Below are 24,937 nucleotides of genomic sequence, written 5' to 3' on the forward strand. Positions count from 1 at the left end.
TCCATTTATGATTTACTGCTGGAATGGATTCAGATTTTTCCCAAGCAGCATTTACTCTCCTTTGCAAGGCAATATGAAAGGGAAGTATGGGATCTGGTTGAGGATCTCCTGACAAAATATCTGTCATATCATCCTGGTATACAGGCGAGTTCCTACCACATCCCATAAATTCTGTCACTTTGTTCACAAGTTTTCTTTAACCCAAATCAGCAAGTTCTGCTGGATCTGGTTTTTCAAACTCATATTCAGGGGACGTATCTAGTCCACTTGCAGATTGTAAACATTTTCAGGTTCTCCCTTGCAACATATTTTACCCCTGCTGATGAAACTTCAGGTTCATCATCTTCTCCATCCTCCTCACTTCCTGAAGACATTTCTCCATATATGGAGGACATAGTTTGGAAAAAATCATGCCTGCTTTCTGGGTGAAATACTTTCTCAGGAATAGGTTTCACTCCTGTAATTGGTGTCGATGTCGAGAGAAGCGTCGATGGCGTCAAAGTCGTGGCCGTTACCTTTGATGTTGTCGAGGCATTCTTCGATGTTTTCAAAGGCGCTACGAATGTCGAAGGTATCTTTGAGACAATCAATGCCGAAGGAGTGGTCGATGGTGGACTCGACGCAACTTTTTTCGGCTGGGTCGTCGACCCCTTATACTAGCCAGCCTTCGATGGAGGCTTCAAAGATGTTTTCGTCGAGGTTCTTAATGACGTATCAACGTCTAAAGTCTTTTTCTTAAGGTCTAGCTCCTGTTTATGCAATGAAAGGCTTTTCTTTTTAGGTGTTTGGGAAGAATCCCTAGAAGACACCCTCGAAAATTTCTTGTTGGATTTGCTAGTTTTAGACCTTCCCCCGTCACTTTTTTTGTGCGTAGAAGCATGATCTTCAACAGACATTTGAGAGGGGGGGGGGGGTTAGGAGGGGGGGGGTGGGGGAGTCTGGGCCGCATTCTCATAAATGTTAATCATCGATGCTCTAATTGCTTCCCACTTTTTAGGGGAGTCATGCTTTGTTGGACATGTAATAACTTCCACCGATGGGGAAGAGGGAGAGGGAGATCGGTGCCGTCTTTTCTTTGCTTTTTTGGACGAAGAAGAAGAGGACTGCCTCGATCTACTCCTCGATCTGGATTTTTTATGACGTTTCACCGAAGACTCAGCCGAGTCTTTCTTCCCTCTCGAACAAAACTTCGAGTATTCCTCCCCCACCGCCAGTTTACCTCGTCTTTCTTTCAAGGCCTTATGGGTCATTGACTGACCAGAACCGCAGACGTCGATTCGATGTTCAGAACCGAGGCACCAGATGCAGTTACGATGAGGGTCGGTCAGCGACATTCTTCCACACCTTTGGCATTTCTTAAAACCATTTTTCGGAACGGACGGTTTCGAAGAAGACGACATAATTCGCTTTAACTGAACAGCTGTTTATCTCGATCCGAAGTGAAGCTAACGGAAAAACGGAACTGAAGTCAATGGGGGCGCTCGAGGCCTTTATACAACTGATGACGTCGGTGCTCGACGGAGGCCGTCGAGGGAAATCGATGTCATCGCCTCCAGTGGAGCGCCCTCTGCTGGAGAGGAAACATTTTCCAAGGCAAAAGGTAAGGATATATATCTAAGATGAGGAATACATGGGAGGACACAATCCATTCGAAATTGGGAAGTTATGTGGATTGGTTTTCATGGAACTTTGAAATGAACTTAGGTGAGAACTGTTTAGGGGACAACCTTGTCCTTGTGTACGATGATAAAATAATATGTTACTCACCGCAGTCCTTAGTCTCCTTTCCTGAATGTAGCCCCAGGGTGGAGCCAGCGTCCAAACCGTATTGCTTACAAAAAGCCAAAAGGGTGGCCCAGGTGGCCGCCCTGCTTATGACTTGCCATGGAACCTGCTACTGAAGGCAATGGCAGTGGCCTTGGCTCCGACAGCACGCACATGCTTATTAGCTGGCTGCGGCTTGTGCTGCTGCCCCCATATACCGCCAATGACCGCAACCATCCACCGTGCAATAGAAGCCTTGGATGCTTGATACCTGGGTCTGGAGCCCCCCCCCCCCCAAAGGTGACAAAAAGTGTGTCCGACTTGCGGAAGCCCTTGGTCCTTTCCAGATAGAATTTCAGAGAGCACCAGACATCCAGACAGTGCAAGTCTGAGCCTCGTCCTTGGGTTAAGTGAAAAACATAGGTAAGACTATTTCCTCGTTTAGATGGAAAGCGGAGGGTACCTTATGTAGGAACGCCGGGTGTGTCCACAGGACCACCTTATCCCTGTGGAAAGTGGTATAGGGTTCTGAGGACAACAGAGCTTGGAGAGCAGAGGTGAGTCCCACTAGCAAAGCAGTCTTAATGGTGACCAGTCTGATGTCCACGGAAACCATTGGCTCGAAGGGTTTGTGCGTCAAGGGGCCCAACATCCCATTGGGGCCAACACGGGGGTGTGGCTTCTTCATGGGCGGGTAGAGCATGGATAAACCCACCAGATGTTCGACTATTGGGGTGGAAGAGAATATCTCCTCCAAATTTCTGTAGGCCCCTATGGCTGCCAGATAGGTGCGACATGTGTCCACTTGCACGCCCAAGTGCGCAAGATGTGCCGCGAAGGAGAGCACATCCTTAGAGTCCACCAAACGACAGAACCTAGTCAATTTACTCTTGTATTGGCTACTGGTAGCCTTGCTCCTGGTGCTCTGAATGATCTCCAGGTTAGCCTGTGTTAGGGAGAAGTCTCATTCTATGGCTAATTTCCCTCACCTTGGGAGTCCCCCAGCAGCTTTGCTTGATTTCTGGAGTTTATTTTTTCCACTTGGTAAGAGTGGGAGCCTTTTTCCCACTCTTACATGTGTTTTGCATGTGTATTTTTACTGTTTGTGTAATCTTGGGCTCTGGAGCACACCACTCCATGAGTCCCACTTTTTGTGTGTTGCCCAGCACCTTCAGAGCAGTGACACAGGGTTGTCTTTTAGGCTTCCCACTGAACCCATTTTTCTAGGGCTGACTACTGTCCCCCAGAAACATGTAAAGTTGCCATTAACTTTATATAGTCACTTTAAAACTACAGACCCAGTGCACCCCATCTTACATGGAGTATTGGGAAGGGTTAATTCCTACCCCTTTTTGTCTGTTCCTCTCTGAGCTTTGTTTTGCTCTTTAAACATTTAGGTTTGGCTGATGTCATTGCTATCTACCCTAACTTTTCTACCGCGAATATACTACATAAACATGGTATTGTTCCAGGCTATTGTGGTAGCCTCGAACTTAAACCTTCTTGCCCAAATACTTTTTATTTCGACTCTGGTCGGGTTTAGTCACCATTTCTTTTTGATAAAGTCCTTCTCGTGTTTTACTTTGCGCGGCAAACCAGGTTTGCCTGCTTTGTTTACCGTCTTTTGGCGGGCTTCTACAGAGAAGCCCTCCTCGTGGCACCTAGGTGTCTAGGTGGGCTGAAGGTGAGGGAGGGGTAGTAGTCACCCCCTGCACAGGATCTCAATGGAGACCCAGGTCGCACTTTGTGTTGATTGGCTGAGGTGGTTGTTTCCTGCGGGGTGATTGACAGCCAGGCTGTGTGAATGGGGGATTTTCGCATAAAAAGGCAGGACTCTTGGGCTGCAAGTCAGTCGCCACTGGAACTGCAAGGAACCGGTGAGAAGCAGTGAAGAAGATGGCTGCTTCAACCCTGAGTCCCGGTGAAGCCCTGCTGCAGTCCTGAGCTATCTACCGTTCAACAACCAGAGAAGATCCAGTCAGGAGTCTTCTTCCCTTGAGCCTGGTGGGGTCAACCAGCTCATCTTCCACAGCCAGAGGATCCTCTTCGTGGTCGAAATCGCTGCACACTGCTGTAGTGGTCCGGATAGCCATCTGCAGAGCCTCTCCTGTTTTAAAGGAGTGCACCTTTTATTCACTGTCACTGTTGCTGGCCTCATCCCTGGGTAGGGCCGATCGCCCCAGACGTAGTCGACCTTGTCCCGACTGAAGCTCCAGGAACCGTGAGTCTGCAGGAAACTACCAGTAACAACTGCCGCAGCACCAGCTTCTTCAAAGAATAAGGTATTGGTCCGACTTTGAGAAACTAGGGTCAACCCTTTCCTCCTCACTAAAGGCCTGTCCTTTTCTTCCTTCCCGCTTATAACTTCTGCTTCCTCTTTTGACAGTACTCCTGGCAACCTTGAATCGTGAACTGTCGGACTGTGTAATCCTCGACAACAGGAACCCTGTTCCACTTGACACTGGCGCAGGCATATTGATTTATCTTCTCGTTAGAAAGTGTTCTCCGATTCGGTCTGCCTTGACAAAAGTATTGCCTATGATTTTTATCCCCAACTCTCTTGTGTTAACTCAGGTGCTAAGTGTGCTTTAACTCCGGTAACATTTCTTCCCGTGGGTATGCATATCTTTAGTAAGACCGAACTGTCATTACTGTCAAAGTGATTGCATATGTATTCCCGGTAATGTCTTGTCAAATCCTAAGGTACTTACCTTGAGTTGTTCTGCACAAGGAGAATTGGTTATGTGTAGTGTATTTGAAGTGTGGTTTTAATTTAATAGAAGTGAAGTGTTTTGTGAACAGATGGTTTAAAATAAATGTACTTTTACTTTTTAACCATGAGTCAGTGTTTGCTTGAGTCACAGTAATTGTAATCCTTTGTTAATCTCTACTACTGCTCATTTGCTCTTAAGATAAGTCTGGCTGCTCCGCTACTGATACCAATTTAACAGTGTAGTACAGGCTTGTACCAAAGGTGAACTTGTATTACCACTTGTAGTCTAAACTCTGTGCAGTGGTCCCTAAGGGCACTGCATAGGATTCTGCCCAACAGCCTGTGATAGGCTCAAGTGCCTGAGGGAGACCGGCTCAGGAACAACGCTGCGCGGGGCAATTTCGGTGGGGTGTATGACCCTGCCCCCATGCTGGGACAGGAGATGGGCTGGACCCTGCGCAAGGAGAATGGGTGGTCTGTCCCGAGAGACTGAGCAGTTCGGAGAACCACAGAGCTATCAGAATCATGCTGAGGTGACAAGCTTCCTTTATCATGCGGAAGACCATATGGGCGAGGGGTGTAGCAGGAAAGTAATAGGCGGCCATGCCATCCCACTTTCAGTAATGTGTCGCCCAGGGAGCCGGGGCCCTGAATCTGCCAAGACGCAAACTGATGGCCCTTCCTGTTCTTCCAGGAGGCAACCATATCCACCTGAGGGTGCCCCCCCCATCTGCTGAAAACCTCCAGCAGCACCTGGTCGTTCAATTGCCATTCTTAATTGTTTGCTGAGCCTGTCCACTTCCAAGTTGAACACCCCCGGGAGGTGGATGGCCGTGAGGTAGACGTTCTCCAGGGCCCATTCCCTCATGCTGGTGGAGTGGTCTGGATAAGGACAATCTTGCCACCAATGAGCGGAAGGAAAGCTCAGAGAGCTAGCCAGATGGCCCCGAGTTCCAGCCAGTTGATGTGACTCCTGCTCCTGCCAGGTCCATACTCACTGGATGCTGTGGCTGTCCAAAATGTCTCGCCAGCATTCTAGGGAAGAGTCTGAAATGATGGTGACCTGCAGTGATGGCTTGCCCGTCCGCAGGTTGCAGTCCTTGGATAACCATGTGAGGTCCGAGTGGAGAGAAGGAGTTATGCTTACCAACTCCACTTGGGAGCCCTTTTCCTGATTCCATGAGGCTGTGAAGTGCAGCTGTAACCTCATCCAGAGTCTCCTCTGTGGCACGGCCAGGAGGACTGCTGCCATGATACCATTAAGTGTTGGTACCACCAGGCCGAGGTTACTGCTATGGTAAGGAAGTGCGTAGTGGCCCTCGTGACAGCCGTAATCTTGTCCTCCGAGAGAAAGACCTTTGCAGAGCTTGTATCCCAGATGAGGCCCAGGAAGTTGAGGCTCTGCGTGGGCTGCAGCGGAGACTTCTTGAGGTTTATAGTAAACTCCAGGTCGTGGAGTGTGCTCCTAAGTAGGTGTGGGTAATCCCTTCCGGAGATATCGCCCCGATGAGTCAGTCAACCGCGACATGGTGGCCCTGAGGAGGGCTGCCACCGCATTCATGAGTCTGGTAAACACCCTGGGGGCTGAGTTGAGGCCAAAGGATAGCACCTTGTACTGGAAAAGACAGCCCATGATCCTGATCGCAGGAAGGAGCGATGTGGTTGCCAAATGAAGACGTGTAGATAGGTGTCCTTCAGATCCAGGGAGCACATCCAGTCTCCCTTTTCTAGTGTCTCCACAATGAGTGCCGACGTAACCATCTTGAATTGCTAAAGGGGGAGGTGGAGTGTGGATAGGTCAAACAACTCTCAGGCCAGCCTGGTTCTCTTGTATGGCAAAAATCCTAGAATAAAAGCCCAATCCTCTCTGGGAGGCTGGGACTTCTTCCACTGCCTGGCTCTCGACGAGCAACCGGATCTCCACCAACAGAGTTGCCGTCCCAGTCTGTGGGAGTGGAGGAGGAAGGAACCGGTAGGCGAAACCCTGAGGACACTACAGAGAAGATCCAGGGTTCGGCAAAGTTCTGGCGCCAAAATAGCATGTGGAAGGCACGCCTGCCCCCCACTGGAGACACGTGGACCTGAAGGGACACGTCATGATTTCTTTCCTTCTGCGGCTGCTGCGGAGGAGAGGGGCTGGGGTGGGGGAGTGGGACGGGAAGAAGCCCTTCCCCCTTTTTTGTGGTTTGCGCCAGTGCTGACTGGGCAAGTGGTCAGGTTGTCTCAACCTCCTTTCCTGGAAGCCCGGGAACCCGCCGAATGACCGCCCCCTGTCAGAGCGTTGATGCGACTGGGTGTGCGCTTTGGGCGTGACCTTTGTTACAATAAAGACTTCGCAGTTTGCGAGCTGTTCTTTTTTATCTAATTCAGTGGTCGAGTGAAAGAGGCCGCTACCCTCGACCGGAAGGTCCAATAAGTGTTCCTAGACATCGGGTTAAATTTAGTAGCCCGAAGGCAGGCCATCCTTCTCACGTCTGTGGCGATGCAGATGGCCCGATCAGAGGCATCTATGTGGGCCACAGTTCATTCCATGATGTCCTGCGCTACCAGCTTGGCTTTCTCCTAGACCCGCTTTGCGGCGTGCCTGGCTCTGCACCGAAGCTCTGGAATGAAGTCCGCTGCAAGCATGGCACCTGTGTTGGAATGACGGAGGTGCAGCGAGGCACTGGAGTACAGCTACTTCCTGTACACCTCCAAGATCATCTCCTCCTTGCCTAGCAGCGCCAAGGACAAGGTGGCCGAGGTTGACTGAGGCTTAGAGTAAAGTGAAGCTGCATCAATTACCGAAGAGTGCGGTTGAGGGTGCGCAACCAGCGGGAGTGGATCTGTCTATACTTGGCATCGGGGCACCAATTGACAGGTTGGGCCGAGTGTGGCTTGAGCCAACCCTTCATGGCCAAGGCAACAATGTTCTTCTGCATCAGGATACCCCTTTGGGGGTCAAAGGGTGATGACTTCTGCCTAGACCACCCTCAGGCTGCTCGACCTCAGGCTGAGGAAGACAGATATTCAACCAAACCTGCAAGCCAGTCTGGAAGGCCTTTGCTGACGGCGTGTCAGGGTCCTCATACTCGTCCAACAGTGTGTCCTGCTGGTCAGGAGAGGGAGGAGGGGTGCTGGACGCCGTGGGCTGGGGTGTGGAGACCAAACGCTGCTGCAGAGGTAGGTGTTGAACCGCCTGTACTGTGGGAGACAGGGGAGCCAGAATCGAAGGAGCCAGCAGGGGCTGCACTGGGGACTGTGGTGCCAGAGCCATGGGAGGAATGACTATGGGCGCTGGAAGAGTGACCATAGTGAGCAAGTCCCCGACTGCATCCCGCAGAACAGCCCCCATCTGGGCCAGGAACCTTTCGAAGAACCTGTCTTCAGAGGCAGAAGAGGTGGCAGGTGACACTGACGGCGTGGCCGGGTGCAGCTGGGGCCGGAGCGCACTGTCTAGGTTGCAGGGCAAACCTGCCTTGCGCTGCCGATGGGTAAACTGTAGGCCACATAATGCCAGTCCCAAACTTGAAACTCATTGCCCATGTACTGTTCCTAGGAGTGGCATCAGCCAAGCAGCCATTTTGTCGAGTTGCTTACCACGTGCCAAAGTCATGGTGCATGGCTCCCTAGGCCCGGCCTCCTCAAAGACTCTTGGTGGTGGAGCATGAGGCCTACCCTGCAATTCAGGGCTTGGCCTGGAAGGTGTATTGCCCTCGGCAGCGTCGCCAGTAGGGCTGCGTGCAGGCACCCCCTCGGACATTGAGCCGGAACTAGGGTATTGCTCCTAGAGTGTACACCCGGTAAAATAACCTTGCAGTCCCTCAGCACTGATTCTGAAAAGATCCGATGACCCCTCGGCTGTGAAGCCAGTACCTGGACTAGCCTCGGTACGTGTGATGTACAATAACCCGAGAGGTTCTGAACCCTGCTCTGGTGTTTCCTCGGTAAGGAGTTGCCCTTACGGGGTGCGACGGAAAATAGCAGCCGGCCCTTGGGCCTTGACCTGTCTGATGAAGTTCTTAAAGTCATCTGGAGGCGACCTTTCGAAAAAAGCTCCCTCCACCTAGCTAGCCTGTTCTTCAGTGCGAGTGGAGTCATAGCGTCGCACACGGTACAACCTTCCCATCCGGGGTCAAGACCAAGGCAGCGGAGGCAAAGAGCATGGGGGTCGGACGTAGGGAAGAGCCCCTCGCAGACTTAACACCTGCTGATGCCTGGTGATGTCAACATGAGCCAGGGAGGAGCGCGACGCCAGAGGACCAAATACTTGAATGACAAAAAGACGACAAAATGATAGAAGAAACTGGGGAAGAGCGCGTGGTATTACATGGCCGAAGCCAAATACAGGAGCTCTGGTGAATTCGGCCCGGTCCAGTCGATACAAAAAAAGAAGGGACCGAGGTGTGGGGCCGGGGGGTGTTGTCAGGGTAACGCGTGCTCCTAGGGCCACACCCCAGTGCGCCTCGAAATTTAAAGTGGAAGGTTTTTTCTGGTGAAAATGTTTCCGCCTCCCGTCCCTAGGAAGGGGTGCCCATGCAGTATGGAGGAAAGGGGACGTAACGTAAGAGTAAGGGTCTTGTACAGACAAAACCTGTAGCTCACTGACTCATCTTATGGCGGCAATGGCTACCAGGAATGCAGATTTATAGCCAAGATGCTTTAGGCTGGCAATGTACATAGGCTCGAAGGATGGCCCCCATGAGTTTGGAGAGCACAGCATTTAAATCCCAACCAGGCAGAGGGGTGCAAATTGGGGGTATAGCCTCTTTACCCATTCCATGAATGCCTTAATGACTGGGACTTTCCATCAGGACACCTTGTTCTGTGAAGTGGTGTAAACGGATAGGGCAGCCAGATGTAGCTTTAAGGAATTGAATACTAGGCCGGAGTCTAGTAAATTAAGCATGTAGTGTAGAATGTTAGCTGGAGAACATTCTAATAGATTTAGTGATTGCGATGTGCACTGTTGGGGAGAATTCTCAAAATGTGCCAATTCCTCCCACCTTAGAGCCCTCCAGCTCTTTTGCTAAACTTTGGGACTTTGAACTTTTCAAATCAATGTGTTTTCTGCATTGGTTTCTTTTGGTTATGGAGTATAGGCAACTCCATAGGCATCATCTTTTCATTTGTGTCACACAGCACCCTCAGTGCAGTAGCACAAGGAAACCTTTTCAGGCATTCAAGGTTTAAATACCTTCTCTGGGATAAACTACTTTTTACCAGAGTAAGTAAAGTGAAATTGACTTTACTAGTCTTTTTAAATTCCCAGACCCAGCACACCCCATCTTACAATAGAGTGCAGGAGCGGTTACTTAGTATCCCGTGTCTAGATACTCATGTAGCAGTCAAATGCTACCCTTTACTCTCGAAATGGCTGCTGGCAGTGGTTTTACAACTAACTAGCATGATTTACCCTGACCGCGAACAGCGGCAACGTTAAATCGCGGATTCCATGTTTTTCAAGATGGCGTCTGAGCACCCTTTGTTTAAATAGGTCCTGGTCTTTTTTCACCATTTCTTTGTGGAAAGGTCCTTCTAGAGTTTTGCTCTGCCCGCCGAACCTAGTTTGGTTCCTTTGTTCATTTGCCTTTGGCGGGCTTCAGGACTGAAGACCGCCTCTGGCGCCAGAGTGTCTGCGGTGGGCAGGAAGTGAGGGAGGTGCCCGAAACTCTGCTTGGTCTCCTAGGACACCCAAATGCACTCTTGTATGATTGGCTGACTGACTATCCGGTAAGGACAGCCACCCTGCTGGGTGAGTGGCAGCTAGGCTGGAATGAAAGGGAGAAAGCCTGTTTGGCTTGGAAGGCAGAGTCCACCACTGGAACGAAAGAACCAAAGACTAGGTTGAAGAGGACGGCAGCTGCAACTCTGGTTTGCCCGGTGAAGCCCTGCTGCAGGTCTGAAACGCTACATTCATCTCGACAGAGAAGCCCTGCAAGGACGACTTCTTTCTTTGATTTGGTGGGACCAATCAACTCGACACTAATCCACCTGGATACCATTCTCGAAGCTGGTTGTATTTTCCCCAGAGTGCTGCAGGAAACCGAATAACCAGGGAAAGGGACACCAGCTTGTGAGCTTGACTCCAGCTACCGGAATCAAAGCATTGCAAGTTGCCAGCTTTTTGACCAGTTCCAGTGCAGGAGCCCCGACGTCCTCCCTCTTGTCCCCACGACTAAGGCCCAGGAACAACGAGACCTGCAGGAACTGTAAGGTACTTTGTACATTGTAAGGTACTGCAAAACAAGACAGAGCACCTCTCATGGCGAAAGTGCTTGAAACTTTTGCAACTCGCAGGCCTAACCAGCTTGTGACCCAACATATGATTCTTCTTTTTACAAACTACTTCCAAGAACTTGTGCAGAGACTTTAGTTTAATTACCAGAACCACTTTAACCTATCCAAGTCTTTAGCCCATTGACATTGGCATAGCCTATTGAATTGACTCTTCTGGTGAAGTCAAAGTATTTGCACCGTCTAAGAATAATTGTAGTCATATTCTGATAACCTTTGCCTTTTACTCCTCTTGAAAAGTATTGAAGTATATTTGTGTATTATTATATGATTGCCTCGATCTAATGAATTTTTTATAACTGATTAATTAATAAGTACTAATCCAAGACACCTTGAGTTTATTTGAACGCCTGTGATTGTAAAATTCTGTGCAACATTACTGGTCACATTCGCCTCTTGAGACAAGCCTGGCTGTTCAACACGCTACCAAAACTGTGTAGTACAGACTTATACCAAAGGTTGGTTTGCTTACACCTGTAGTCACAGTTGTGTGTCGTGTTCCCAGAGGGTACTGAATAAAAACTTTGCTTAACAGCAGCAAATGCAAGTCTCAACTGAGAGCAAGCAAACTACACACAAGAGTTAAGTACCCCTAGTTTACAGTACCTTGTGTCTGAAGATACGGTTCCAGCTGGCTTCTTAGTCCTGCTTAGGAGTCCAGAGGATCTTCCTGGAGCTTGGGTCCGGCTTAAAAGGCAAGGCACTTAATTTTTTACAGCAGCAAAGTACAGCCAGCAAAGAGAGGTTACAGTCGAGTTAGTCTTGGGGGTCATTGGTTAAGCCATCCCAAGGGGAGAAGTCATCAATGCAGGGCTTCTCTAGTCAGTTAGAAATGTGGAGCTTCAGCAATGCAGCAGGGCTTCACCGGGCAAACCAACGGTCCAGGAGGATGCAGCACGCTTCTCTTCCAGTTTCTTCGTCGGTTCTTTTGTCCAGTGGTAGACACTGCCTTCTAAGCAAAAGACCTTGCCTTTTATGCAAGTAGTTCCCATTCATTCGCAGGATAGCTGTCAATCGCACAGCTGGGTGGCTGTCCATTCCAGACAGCCAGCCGGTCAATCGCCTTTGGGTGCATTCCTGTAACCAAGGAGACTAAGCACAGGGAGTTTTGGGCACCTCCCTGGCTTCCTGCCCTGTCAGACACGCTGGATCCAGAGACAGGCTTCAGCAGTGAACCCAACCAAAGACAACAAATGGACCAAACTTGGTTTGGCACGCAGAGTAAATCTTAAGGAAGACCTTTACAACAAGAAATAGTGAAAAAAGACCAGGGCCTTTTTGACAGAATTGGCAACCATGGGTGCTATGCTGCATCTGCGAATGCAGCCGGCGGTAAAAACACAATGGTAGGAAAAAGTAAACCACTGCCACCAGACAATTGTAGAAAGGGCAAAATGAAATAGTTGCATGAGAAGTTAGACAAAGGGGATACCAATTATCCCCTTAGCACTCTATGTAAGATATAGTGTGCTGGGTCTTCAAAGAGAAAAAGGTAAGTAAATTCAATTTCACTTTACTACTCTTGGAAACATTTTATCCAAGAGAAGGTATTTAAACCTTGGCAGAAATCCAAAGGACTTCCTGTGTCACTGCACTGAAGGTGTTGTGCGTCACTATGGACAAAGATGATGCCTACGGAGTTTGGCAGACTCCAAAACCGAAAGAGACGGGGTTCAAATCAGAACAAAATACGAGTGGGAAACCTGTCTCTCAAGGATTAAAAATCAAAAGTCTTAAAGTCCAGCAAAATAGGTGGGTATCTCGAAGGAAGAAGGGAATTAGCACATTTCTGAGAATTCTCCCAACAGTGTTTCTACATCAATTCTTTTCTAACACCCCCCAACGAATGTACGATATACTGGCCATTATCTCCTCCCGCCTAGACTACGCCAACTCCCTCTATCTCGGCGTAAACGCAGCACCCAGACTGCTCCTCGCTTCCTCACCCAGACCACATCCCCCTCCCTCACCAGCCCCCCGCACTCAGAATTCTGCACTGCTCCCCGTTAGACCAAGAGCAACCTTCAAAGCCATATGGCATCACACAGAGCTCTCCATCCGGGACCAAAGTTCTTTCAGAACAAAATCATCCACTACCAGCCCCCCAGAAACCTCAGACAAGGCTGTTCTCTCCACCTAGCTATTCGACTGTACAACTCCACCACAGTTGGTGGCTTGGCTTTCTCTATACTAGCGCCCACCATCCGGAACACACTGCCTCTTACCAGCCACACTGAAAACTACCGCGTTCAAAAAAAGCTCTCATAATCTGGCTTTTTACCGCTGTATCCAGAAAGCCCCATCAACCCAAACAATAAGAACCATCTCCCCAGGTGGTGCCGGCTGCTATTGTGGTGCCTCTGACCTTTTTTACTTCTAACCCCAGACTCTGTTCACAGCAACTCGTACCACACACATTCTCCTACATCCATCACGGCCCTCCCTTCCCTAGAGTGCCACCAGCCAATACAGAGCACTCTCATAGGCAATGTCTTAGGAACGATGCATGACTGCACCAGGCAGACTGAAAGAAAACAGGCTAATCACAATAGTAGTACAGCGATGCAATTGTACCAACGCCACCTCCACTGCAATCAAACACCTAACACACAAAAGAATCTGGCCTCCTGTGGAGATTAGTTGGAACAGAGACTGTTGCAGCTAACCGGTTCTATCACAGTCAAGAACCAACAGAATGAACCAAATACCTGAGCAGGTGCCATAACAAAACGCCTCCAATTGGCAGAAATGATATGCATAAAACACCACTTTGCAGGCATGGCTAATCACACACTTAAGTATACAGCAAGGACTACAACATAAATCCAATTGGGCTGTTCACAAATTATCCACTTCCTACACCCGATTACGCCTCAACTTGAAAGCAGATTGTGGCGCAGTCCTACCATAACTTCTGGCACGCTTAACACAGTCAGTGTTAAGGAGAATTTATAGTTCAGTGCCAAATTCCTCCCAAATTAGAGACCCGCAGCTCTTTTGCTCAACTTTGGGACTTTGTACTTTTAATTCTATGTGTTTCCTGTGTTTCATTTGGTTGTGGAGTCTGACAAACTCCATAGGCATCATCTTTACATTGTGACACACAGCACCTTCAGTGTAGTCACACAGGAAAGTCTTACATTTCTCAAAGGTTTAAATACCTTCTCTTGGTGAAACTACTTTTTCCAAGAGCAGTGAAGTGAAATTGACTTTACTTACATTTTGTAACTTTTTAGCCCCAGCACACACTATCTTACAACAGGGTGCTGAAGGGGTTACTTAGTATCCCATTGGTCTAGTTTCTCATGCAACATTTTTGTGTTACCCTTTCTACAATGAATGGCTGGTGGCAGATGTTTACTGTTACCTACCAATGTGTGTTTCAACCACAGGTTGCAATTGCAGCTGCAGTAAAGCATCCATGGGTACCCATTTTGTCAAAATGGCCCCTGTCTTTTGTCATTTCTTGTTGGCAAGGTCCTTGAGATTTACTCGGCGTGCCAAACGTTTGGTCCCTTAGTTCATTTTTTCTTTGGCGGGATTCATGGGTAAAACCCGCCTCTGGCTCCAGAGTGTCTGGCAGGGGCAGGAAGTGAGGGAGGTACCCGAAACTCCCTGTGCTTAATCCCCTTGGTCATAGGAATGAACACAAAGGTGATTGGCCAGCTGGTTGTCCTTGCAGGACAGCCACCCAGCTGTGCGATTGACAGCTAGGCTGCAAATCAATGGGAGAACCCTGCATAAAAAGGCAAGGCTTTTTGCTTAGAAGGCAGTCGACCACTGGACGAAGGAACCAAATAAGAGCTTGAAGAGGACGCCTGCTGCAACACCTGGACCATTGGTTTGCCCGGTGAAGCCCTGTTGCAGTGACTACTTGCCAAGTTTGCATCGACAGAAAAGCCCCTGCAAGGACAACTTCTCCCTTTGAGTTGGTGGGACCAATCAACTCCAACGTAAGCGACTTGGACACCCATCTCGGAGCTGGTTGAATTGCCTCAGAGTTGCTGCAGGAACTGTATAGCCAGGGAGAGGGACACCTGATTGTGTGCGTTACTGTTAACCTGGCCTAAAAGCTTTTGGAAGATCCTCCAAACTCCCACGAAGCAGGCCTGACCAAGCCTGAGCCCCCTCAGCAGAGTGCGGGACCCCAGAAGTAAGGACAGTCCACCTTGACAGCCAGAAACCGCACTTATTGCTATTTGTTGTGCCGCAGGGAGCTGAAACGTGAAACAGCCACTGAAAGTATAGTTGCCGGTTGCTAGTTTTGACAGTGCAGGAGTCCGTCATACTCCCTCTTGTCCCCACGACTGAGGCCCAGGAACAGTGAGATCTGCAGAGCTGCACAGGAACAGAAGTCATCAGCTGCATCTTTTCTTCTTTACCAAGGTACTGTAAAACAAGTCTAAGAACTTACCTCTTACTGTGGAAGTGCTTGTAACTTCTACAACTCACAAGTCTAATCAGCTTGTGGCCCTACACTTGATGATTCTTTTTATCAAAGACTCCTAAGAACTTGTGCAAAGACTTTTCCATGTACTTATCTGAAGTGCTGCATCCTATACAAAGACGTTTGCCCATTGACTTTGGCTTAGCCTATTTGAATTGAATGACTCTTCTAAGTGCTATCTGAAAGTATTTGCCCCGCTTAAGAATATTTATAATTTGTTTTCTGATAACCTTTGCCTTTTACCAAACCTTTTAAGAAGTGTTCTGAATGCCAACAGTAAGATATTAATGTTCCCAGCATCCTTGTTACTGAAGTCACCTGTGGGTGTAGGTTGTGTCTGTGGCCCATACCAAAAGGGTCTTGTCTGATTCAGAAAATCAGAGTGTACAGTATTGAAGTGTATTTGTATGTTACTAGTATATTGCTCCCTGCTAAAAAAAGGCATTATAACTGACTGATAAATTAATTGTTTATGCAAGAAGCCTTGAGTGTAAGAGTTTATTTGAATAACTAATTGTGAATCTTTGTGTAACTCTACTACAGCTCACATTTCCCCTCTTGAGATAAGCCTGGCTGCTCAACAAGCTACCAAAACTGGGTAGTACAAGCTTATACCAAAGGTTGGGTTGCCTATACCTGTATTCATAGTTGTTTGTAGTGTTCCCAGAGGGTACTGCATTCAAACGTTGCCCAACAGTTACAGTGAAGTCCCTTCAGTCAAATTCACAGCAGCTCTTCCAGGACAGGTTCCCATGAAGGTGGGAAGCTGAATTGCAAATAGGAGACTTGTGCACAAGCTGGCGACTACCAAAGTTGATGGGGCAGCCACAAAACGGAGACTGTTCTGACAAAAGGTATCCTACAAGAGAGCTGGCCAGTCCACCGGGTGGCCCAAGGAAAACTTCTGAAGGCTCAAGACAGCTGGATCTCAAGAAGGTATTGAGACTAGTTAGTCCCATTTGTCCAAGGCTTGAAGCACTGCTTCAAGTTTTCGGAGCTCAGGTAGTTTAACAGGCTTCACATTGGCCAGATGCAGGAAGGGATGCAAGGCCTCTTCAGTAGTATTTCGGATCTTCAGTCTGTTCTCCTACAAGGGATTCTTGGCTCCCAGTCCTCTTATCCAAAATCCATGCTGGAAGTAAATCCAAACAATTGTAAGGATGAACACCATTCAAACAGCCAGTAGGTGTCTAATCAGGGACAACTATTGGTTTTCCTCTTGCCCCACACCATGACTCGCTGGCACCACGGACATGGAGTGGGACCAGACAGTTGCACTCCATACTTGGCCCACATACACACAATAGTATTACTAGTATGCGAAAGCATGAAAACAGCAACTTTCCTGGGCAATTGCATGAGCTTATAAGCGAATTCCTAACCGGCAAGGCAGGAAGAAGGCCAGCGACAATATGGCCAAGGAAAAAAGTGAATATCTTGTGGCGCCAACATTTTAAAAAGGCACCAGCCAAGTTTAGAAGCCATATGCAGCAAATGCGAATGTGCATACTAAGAATAATCCCAAAATAGTAGAAATGTATCTGGTGCCACCAGCTTGTCTTTAGGCACATAAAAGTAACCAAAATCCTGCATGTGAAAAGCTAGGGTGAAACAAAACTATACACATTGCACTGTTGAAGTTACAAAATGTAAAATGGAAACAGTTTCCCAGTACTGAAAGTCTGAAGGACTGATCGGTTTCCACCTTAAGAAGTCAGGATAGGATAAAAACTGCAAAAAAATGGGTTTCCATAGGAAACTAGGGAGGCAAAGTTAGCAAAAAGAAAATCTTTCCCCAACACTTGTCAATTGCATGAATGATAACGGCCGTTAAGATAGGTACTAACTGGCTTCAAACTAAGGCAGGGCACCCCCAAGACATCATGGGGAGAAACACCCAACTTCTTGAAACTTGCTCTAGTCTGTATTCTTTGCGACACAAACAAGCCTTCGTTTTTGACTGAACTCTCCATCATGTCCTATTTATATGACATCTGACTTGCATCTAATCTCAAATGCAGCAGCCAGCCTAATTAAAAGCCATTACTTAAATGAGGTGATTCCAATACATCCAATCAGGAATTTCCAATAATCTATTCCTGCAGTAACTATATTGACAATATCATGCATAACTTACTTTTTAGCTTTTCTAGCTGCATGAGTGCTTTGTCAGTGTATTTCTGTGCCTTCTCCAAGTAGCCTGCTTGCATGGAGTGCATCACTGTTACCTGGGAGAAGTACAAAAAAAAAGACGGTTATGGCAAAAAAAAAACAATGTTGAGTAATAAAATGTCAATCTAGTAAAGAAGCAATACATTGCCATCCCAACCCAAGCAAGTCAAATGCATAGGGCCTGAAACACCCTTAAACAAAGGAACATTCTGATAACATCCTGGAATGTATGTAGCTCTTCAAATATATCCAAGGCTTCTGAACAAATTTATTAACCAAACATGGTATAATGTTTCAACAAACAACGACAACTGTTAGGACTGATTTTCTATACTCTGGCCTAGTGGACAGTTGTATAGAAGGCCAACCTATATTGTGACAGGGACTACTCTGGGGAGCTGTAGCCAAACCAGTTCAAGGTAACAGTGACGCAGGTCTAGACAGTCTCAAGAGATAGTGAGCTTGTAAAGGGTCCACAATGAGTACACACGCAATGTTAGACAGTATGTATACAAATAGATACTTATTTATGGCCAAACAATATGAAAAATTACTAGGTAGAAATATCCCACTAATAGATTACATATATACACAGTCATTGGTTCACTTCAATTGTCCCCACCTCCCCCACTCACCCCTCAAGTTGTCTGGGGCCTTATGCCCAAAAGTTCAGGAATGTTCCGACAAAGTTTGTGAAACTGGAAAAAAATCACGGTAGGGTCTGTGGGGTCCAGTAAACAGTTTCAATGTTTAGTGGACAATGTATACTAATAGACGTGTCCCCAACTTCAGAATGCTTATGCTAGCAAGCTACGGTAAAACCAAAGCATCTTAAAAGTTTAGTAAACATTTAGGAAAAAACTTTTAAAGGGAGTTTAGGGGCAGGAAAGAACAAATATAACTTGCATACTCTGAATCTTCCCCAGACTTGGCAGGTCAATGGAAGAGAGTCTGAGGGTGCTTTTCTCGTTAGTCACAGTCCGTGATTGGCAGGGGTTGCTGGTTCAAGCTGAACTCCAGTTTGTGTCTTTCGCTGGTGCAAGGACTCTCAGATGAATGCAGCAAAACTCCATGCAGGACCCCTCTCGGGAATGGACTCTAGTCAGGTAAGCAGTTTCGGATGGTGGTTACCTTCTTTGTCAGGTCCCCTTCAAGCTAGGACGCAGACATTTCGCTGAGGTGAGTCTTGTAAGACAAGCTCAGGATCCTGGTCCCAATCCACAAACTGGTTTGTGTGTCTGAGTGGTATTCAATTATGTTCCCGCCAGTGGTCCTGATTGGGTCACTGCTGGGGGTGGGTGTGGGCTAGTACTGATATTGGCTAGTGGTAGTTTCGGCTCTTACCTGGCTTTTATTTTCAGAGGACCGCTTCTCTTATACTTAAGAGATCCTGGAGTAACCTGAGGGAGCCAAGATTTCTGTCGAGCTGTGAGACCTGTGAAGAGACCAGAGACTCGTCTGAAGGTGGCCTGGCGACCAACTGTTACTGCTATCCTGGTGGAGGCCTGCCTTGCTTGTGCTCTTCAGCAGTCCTGTAAGGAAGCTGCGACCTGTGGATGGAATATCCATTCCTGACGTCTGCTCAGTACCCTGCAAAGAGCCTTTGGAAGTCTCTCGTGATCGTCCTGTGGCTGACTGAGTTTGGGCTACTGTGCTGGTGTTGCTGTTCCGAGTTTCGACCTGGAACTTTGGGACAGTCCCAGCCACCATCCTGCCAGCAAACAGCCCTAGTCCTCTGGTAAACCCGCAAAAAGCTTACGATTTCCCTGGCACTGGAAGTCCTTATAAGGATTTTCCTGGCCTCAGGTCAGGAAGAACACTAAAGAACAAGATGGTCAAAGGACAAGTGATAACCATGTGGCATGGCCATGTTTGGACACAAGCCACATTTAGTAGCAAAACATGGTAAGGCTAAAACGAAAAGCACAAATAACAAAAAAGGTAAAAATTCACTGCTGCCACCAGCTTGTCCATTTAGGACACAGAGTAACCAAAAGTCCTTTTGAGTGTTAGTCTAGGGCAAAAAATAAGTGTACCTGTCACACCTTCACTTGTGGGGATAAGAACACTAGGACACAAGAGGTTGTTTTATCATCAAGAACTTTATTAACTCAAGTCTTTCTTTTGTTTGATAAAGGATAAGTGTCACTGAAGACTCAAGATCAAGTAGGAATTTCTTCGTTCTGGTAAGTATTGTAAGCCTTTTGAACTACTGAGTTCTTTCTCTCTTCTTTCTCTTATTCAGTGTTTACTAGTACTTAGATAATAGGTATCGTATCAATCTGTCTCTTACTTAAATTGTAACGTTCCAGCAGTCTTTTCTTAATGCATAGTAATACTTTCCTTGTTGCAGGATGTCACGTTCACTTACAGGATTTAGTAATTCCAACTCTTTAATAGTTAGTTTCTACGATGACCTCATCCTTCTTGAGAGAACTGATGAGGACTCATAAGAGGGAACGTTTATATCTTTGCAGTTTCTTCCGCTGCGGTTCGTAATAGTGACTCTTTATGGCATTCAGCACCGCACCTTCAAAAGGTGCTGCGTCGCTGAGAAAACACTTCCCCTTCAGGCGTGGATTACCCCGCGATGTGATTCTGCTTGACTCATTCGTACCCAGCTGATTCAGCTTTCACAGCTGTCTACATTTCTCTTTCGTCAATACCCGAAGGCCACACCTCCTTAGACTTTACCGTGAAAAGCTGCTTGGTCTGTCAGTTACTCAGCGGCTTTCCGTATGACCAAACTAAGGCTCTCTTCTTATTAACTCAACATATCAATGTTCTTTTGGGCGCAACAGTGCAACATTCTCTTCTGCCAGCCTAGAACTCTCCGTCCGGATCCAAAATAACTTCAAATTATAGAAACTCGACAGAGTTCTCTACTAATATGCCCTCTCATAACAGACATTTTCGTCTTCACTCGCTTCTGTTCCCTGGCAACCAAAACACAACAGATTAAAGCAAAGAACCCCGTCTCTCCTCCAATCTGAATTTCATTGACTCAGTAAGCTGTCCATCACTTCCTCAAGTCCCGCACCGAAAAGGTTAACCTTTCAGCTTCTCCCTTCTGTGCAGCCTGTTATTATTAGAGACCTCTTTCCGGAAGAAACCTTCACAAACCCCCCCCCCCCCCCACACCCCTTCTGGGCCCTTGCGTTCGGGAAGGATATGGGCATGTGATAAGAAGTCTGCTTGGGCAATCAATCGGCCCAGATGAAGATCAGTTTTAAAGGAGAAAAGCTGGAGAGAAAAAACATTGTAAAACTCTTGGATTAGTGTCTTTATTCCCCGCAAGCCAGACCAAGGGTGCATGATCCGTCACTAGTGTGACTTTTCTTCCTAATAAATATTACCCAAGTGCTTTGATGGCCCACTTCACGGCAAGACCTTTTTCAATTGTCACGTAGTGGATCTCATGCAGAAGAAGTTTTCTGCTAATGAATAAGATGGGTCTTTCTGCTTCACCATGGTTTTGATACGAAACTGCCCCAAGTCCGGTTCCAGAGGCATCAGTACGTAAAAAAAATGGGGCTGTATAATCCGGGCAGCGAAGAACGGCTTTATCCGTGAGAGCATTTTTGAGAGAGTTAAAAGCAGTTTGTTTTTCCATTCAGCCACTCCTTTTTTGGGGAAGCCGACGTCTTCAAAAGGTCAAAGGGGCTGCGATGGTTGAAAAATGAGGAATGAACCTTCGATAATATCCCACGAATCCCAAGAAAGCTCAGACCTGTCTGGCATTCAATTGGAATTGTAGCTGTTGAATTGCTCCCAACTTTTCTTCTTGTGGCGTGATAACCCTTTGACCTATAAAATAGGCGAGATATTTTGCATGAAAATTGGCTATAAGTCTTCTTTGAAGTCACATGAAGGCCGGCCTGTTGTAAAGCTTCGAGAATGGCTTCCAGATGAGATGGGTGTTCATTCCAAGACTGGCTGAACACAATGATATCATCCAAATAAGCACCTACACATCGCTCATGACCTTTAATGAGTATTCGTAAAACTCTGAAAAGTTGCAGGTGCTCCATGTAAACCAAAGGGAAGAACAGTAAATTGATAAAGTCCTGTAGGAGTGGCAAAAGCTGTTTTTTCTCCATCAGGTGGATGCAATGGTATTTGCCAATACCCTGTTGTAAGATCGATAGTGGTTAAGAACTTTGCTTTACCCAGTTTATCTAACTAGTCTTCTATCCTAGGCATAGGATCCGCATCAAATTTCTAAACTTCATTCAATTTTCAAACATTCAAACAAAAGCGTGAACTTGCGTCAGGGTTAGGCACCAGAACTACTGGAGAAGACCAGTCAGGCACCAGAACTACTGGAGAAGACCAGTCAATGTGGGAAGGTTCAATCACTCCCAGCTCTAACATCTCCTGTACTTCTTGATTGTCTGAATCTTGGCTTCAGGTATTCTATAGGGACATATCCTATCTGTAGTACCTGGTACCGTGTTTATGTGATGGAAAGCTAGAGTAGTCCTTACCGGAAGAGAGGAAAAGGTTTCTGCATATTTATCTATTAGTTTTGATAGTTCGTCTTTGAGTTGAGGATAAATCTTGATGCATATTCAAAGCTTCTTTTCCCATTTTATCGGCTGTGGAAAGTGTTGCGCTTGTAGCTCATTGGCATTAATCACAGCAAAGGTTGTAGTAGGTTCCACCCATTTCTTTAGTAAGTTCACATGATAACTTTGCAATGGTACTCTCTTATCTGGTTGACAAACTTTATAAGTCAGGGGTCCAAGTACTACTTCTACCACATAAGGACCTCTCCAGGCTGCTAACTTTCTGGTAAAAGAACTAACACCTGATCTTTTTTTTGGAAACTTCGCAAATGAGAGCTCCGGTTGTAGTATTGTTCTTGCCTTCCCTGTACTTGTAGCAGATTATCTCGAGCTACGGACTATTTTTTCTACTTTTTCTCTCAGTTGATATGCATATTCTGTAAGAAAGATCTCTTGTGAAGGCTGTTCTTCCCAACCTTCCTTTAATATGTCCAACAAAGTTCGCACTGGCCTACCAAATAAGTTCAAATGGTGAAAACGTAGTTGACGATTGTGGAGTATTTTAAAGCGTCAGTAATATCCAAGGTAACACCCTATCCCAATTCCTCTCTCCTGGTGTAGTGGTTTTCCTCAACATTTGTTTGATGGTTGGATTATATCTCTCAACAAGCCCATCTGTTTGGGGTGATAAACTGCTGTTTTCAGATGTTCAATCTGTAGAATCTTACAAACTTGTTTAAGAATAATAGACATGAAATTGGTAGCCTGGTCAGTTACAATTTCTTTAGGTATACCCACCCTACTTATAAACGGAATTAATACATCACATTTGCTGTGTATTGGTTGACTTCAGCGGAAAAGCCTCAGGATACCTTGTGGCATAGTCAACGATTACGAGGATGTAATTGTGTCCTCGAGATGAGGGATACCAGGGTCCGACAATGTCTATGCCAATACGGTTAAATGGCTCAGGAACTATTGCCATCAGTTGTAAAGGAGCTTTTGTGATGTTTGCTTTGTTTTTCTTCTGACACTCTTCACATGCCTGGCAGAATCTGGCAACCTGAGCATATACTCCTGGCCAAAAAAAAATCGCGCCAAAATCTGAGTAGTTTTGTCGGTTCTCAAATGTCCTTCTCCAACTTGCAGATGTGTTACCTCCAACACAGCTTTATAATATTTACAGGGGACTAACAATTGTCAGACTTTTTCACCCCTTCATCCTTCGTGGCTCGGTAATATAAGCCTTTCTCCTGAAAGAAGTAAGGTAGTTTCTCAGTAGGACTCTGGCGGCTGTTCGAGCGTTTTTCAATAGTGGATCCAATTCTTGGGCCATCCGAAAACTATCACCCCCCTCATATAGCTTCCAGTCGATAGTGATGGGTAAAACATTTCTTTCTAGCCACTCTTTAACTTTCTTCTGTCGGCCCGACTCCTCTCCTCTTTTTACAGAGAGGACTGGCTATTTCTTGGTCATGAAAAGGGGCACTTGTGACTTTTTAATATAATGGTTTTGTAGCTTGTCTAGGTGTATTATTAACCGAGGAAAATTGGGTACATCTGACCCGATTAAAAGGGGCTCTGGCAATAAGGGCATTGCAGCTGCTCTAACTCCCAATTGTTCCCCAGCCAGCTTTATTTTTATTTCCTTTATTGGATAACTATTTACATCCCCATGTATACACCCAATTGGAATTGTTCTAGTTGAATCAGACATTTCACCTACCAGTTCTGAGCTGACTGCGGTCTACAGACACCCTGAATCAATCATGGCTCTGGTTGACTTCCCATCGACCTCAGCATCATATGTATATACATAAGGAGACTTGGCTGATGGAATATATTCTGGTTATCTCCTTCCTAGCAATCACAAATGTCCCCACATCCATTGGTTCCGGTTTGACTCTTTTAGGGCACAATCTGGCTAGGTGCACCCATTCTCCACACTCGAAACACTGGGGTCCTTTATATACGGGACCAGGCTGGCAAATATTGGGAGGACCGTCACTAGTAGGTCGTGGTATTTTCCCAGTATGGCCTTCTGATCATTGAGTTTGGCCATCTTTGGTTATTTGATGGTCTGCGGTTGAAGGAGAAGGACCAACAATGGGTCTAGATGTTCCTGGATAGGTTACCAGTCGACCTTGTCCTGCCTTTTGATGGGATGAAGCTATATTGACTGCTTCCACTAAACTGTGTCGGTGATGCTGTCTAACCCACCGTTGTACGGGTAAGGGAAGTGCTTCAATGAACTGTTCTAGTATAATCTTTTCCGCCATTTCTTGCGTCATCATTGTGACTGTTTGCAAACATTTGTCTCCGAGTTCCTTCACCCGATAGAACAGTTGACGTGGAGTTTCATCAGCCTGTAATTCGATTTCCCTAAACTTTATTCTTAACCTCCCCATCATGTCCGAGCCTTTCAAGTAATACTCGTTTCATATCCATATAATTTGTATCTCCGGTGGGGTTCGCTGCCTGGTATGCACTTTGCATTTCCCCTGTCATTAGTGGAGCGATGTAATGGCACCATCAGTGGGCCATTGTGCATTTCTGGCCACTTGTTCAAAATGCACAAAGAAATGAGCAGGGTCTTCTCCCGCTGCATATCTGAGGTACGGCGGCTGGTACTTGGGACTGCCTCCATACATTTGTAGCGTCTATTAACTGTGCCTGTTGGACCTGAAGAGCTTGTTGGAAAGCTTGACGATCTGCCTGTGCTTGTTGGCTCTGCAATTGTAATGCTCGTCGCAAAAGGTGTTGTCCTTCACTCAAAGTTTTAATTAAGGCCTCCATGGTGTTCACTCCCACCGCCGCCACCAAATGTCACCTTCACTTGTGGGGATAAGGGAACACTAGGTGGTTTTAACATCAAGAAGTTTATTAACTCATGTTTCTTTCTTTTGTTTGATAAAGGATACATGTCACTGAAGAGTCTTCAAGATCAAGTAGGAATTTCTTCTTCGTTCTGGTAAGTATTGTAAGCCTTTTGAACTACTGAGTTCTTGCTCTCTTCTTTCTCCTATTCAGGGTTTACTAGTATTTAAAGAATAGGTA

General features: G+C 46.7%; 1 protein-coding gene across 1 annotated transcript in view; it reads right to left on the bottom strand.

Annotated features, from left to right (window-relative positions):
- The window catches only part of MAU2 (MAU2 sister chromatid cohesion factor), an 893,447-nt gene that overhangs the window by 462,588 nt on the left and 405,922 nt on the right, over positions 1-24,937 (bottom strand). Inside the window, exon 9 of the mRNA XM_069649112.1 lies at positions 17,338-17,428. Coding sequence (XP_069505213.1) covers positions 17,338-17,428 — 91 coding nt within the window. The remainder of the gene's footprint in view (positions 1-17,337; positions 17,429-24,937) is intronic.

Source organism: Ambystoma mexicanum, chromosome 1p, assembly GCF_040938575.1.
Source record: "Ambystoma mexicanum isolate Mex_15411 chromosome 1p, UKY_AmexF1_1, whole genome shotgun sequence".
Lineage (NCBI taxonomy): Eukaryota > Metazoa > Chordata > Amphibia > Caudata > Ambystomatidae > Ambystoma > Ambystoma mexicanum.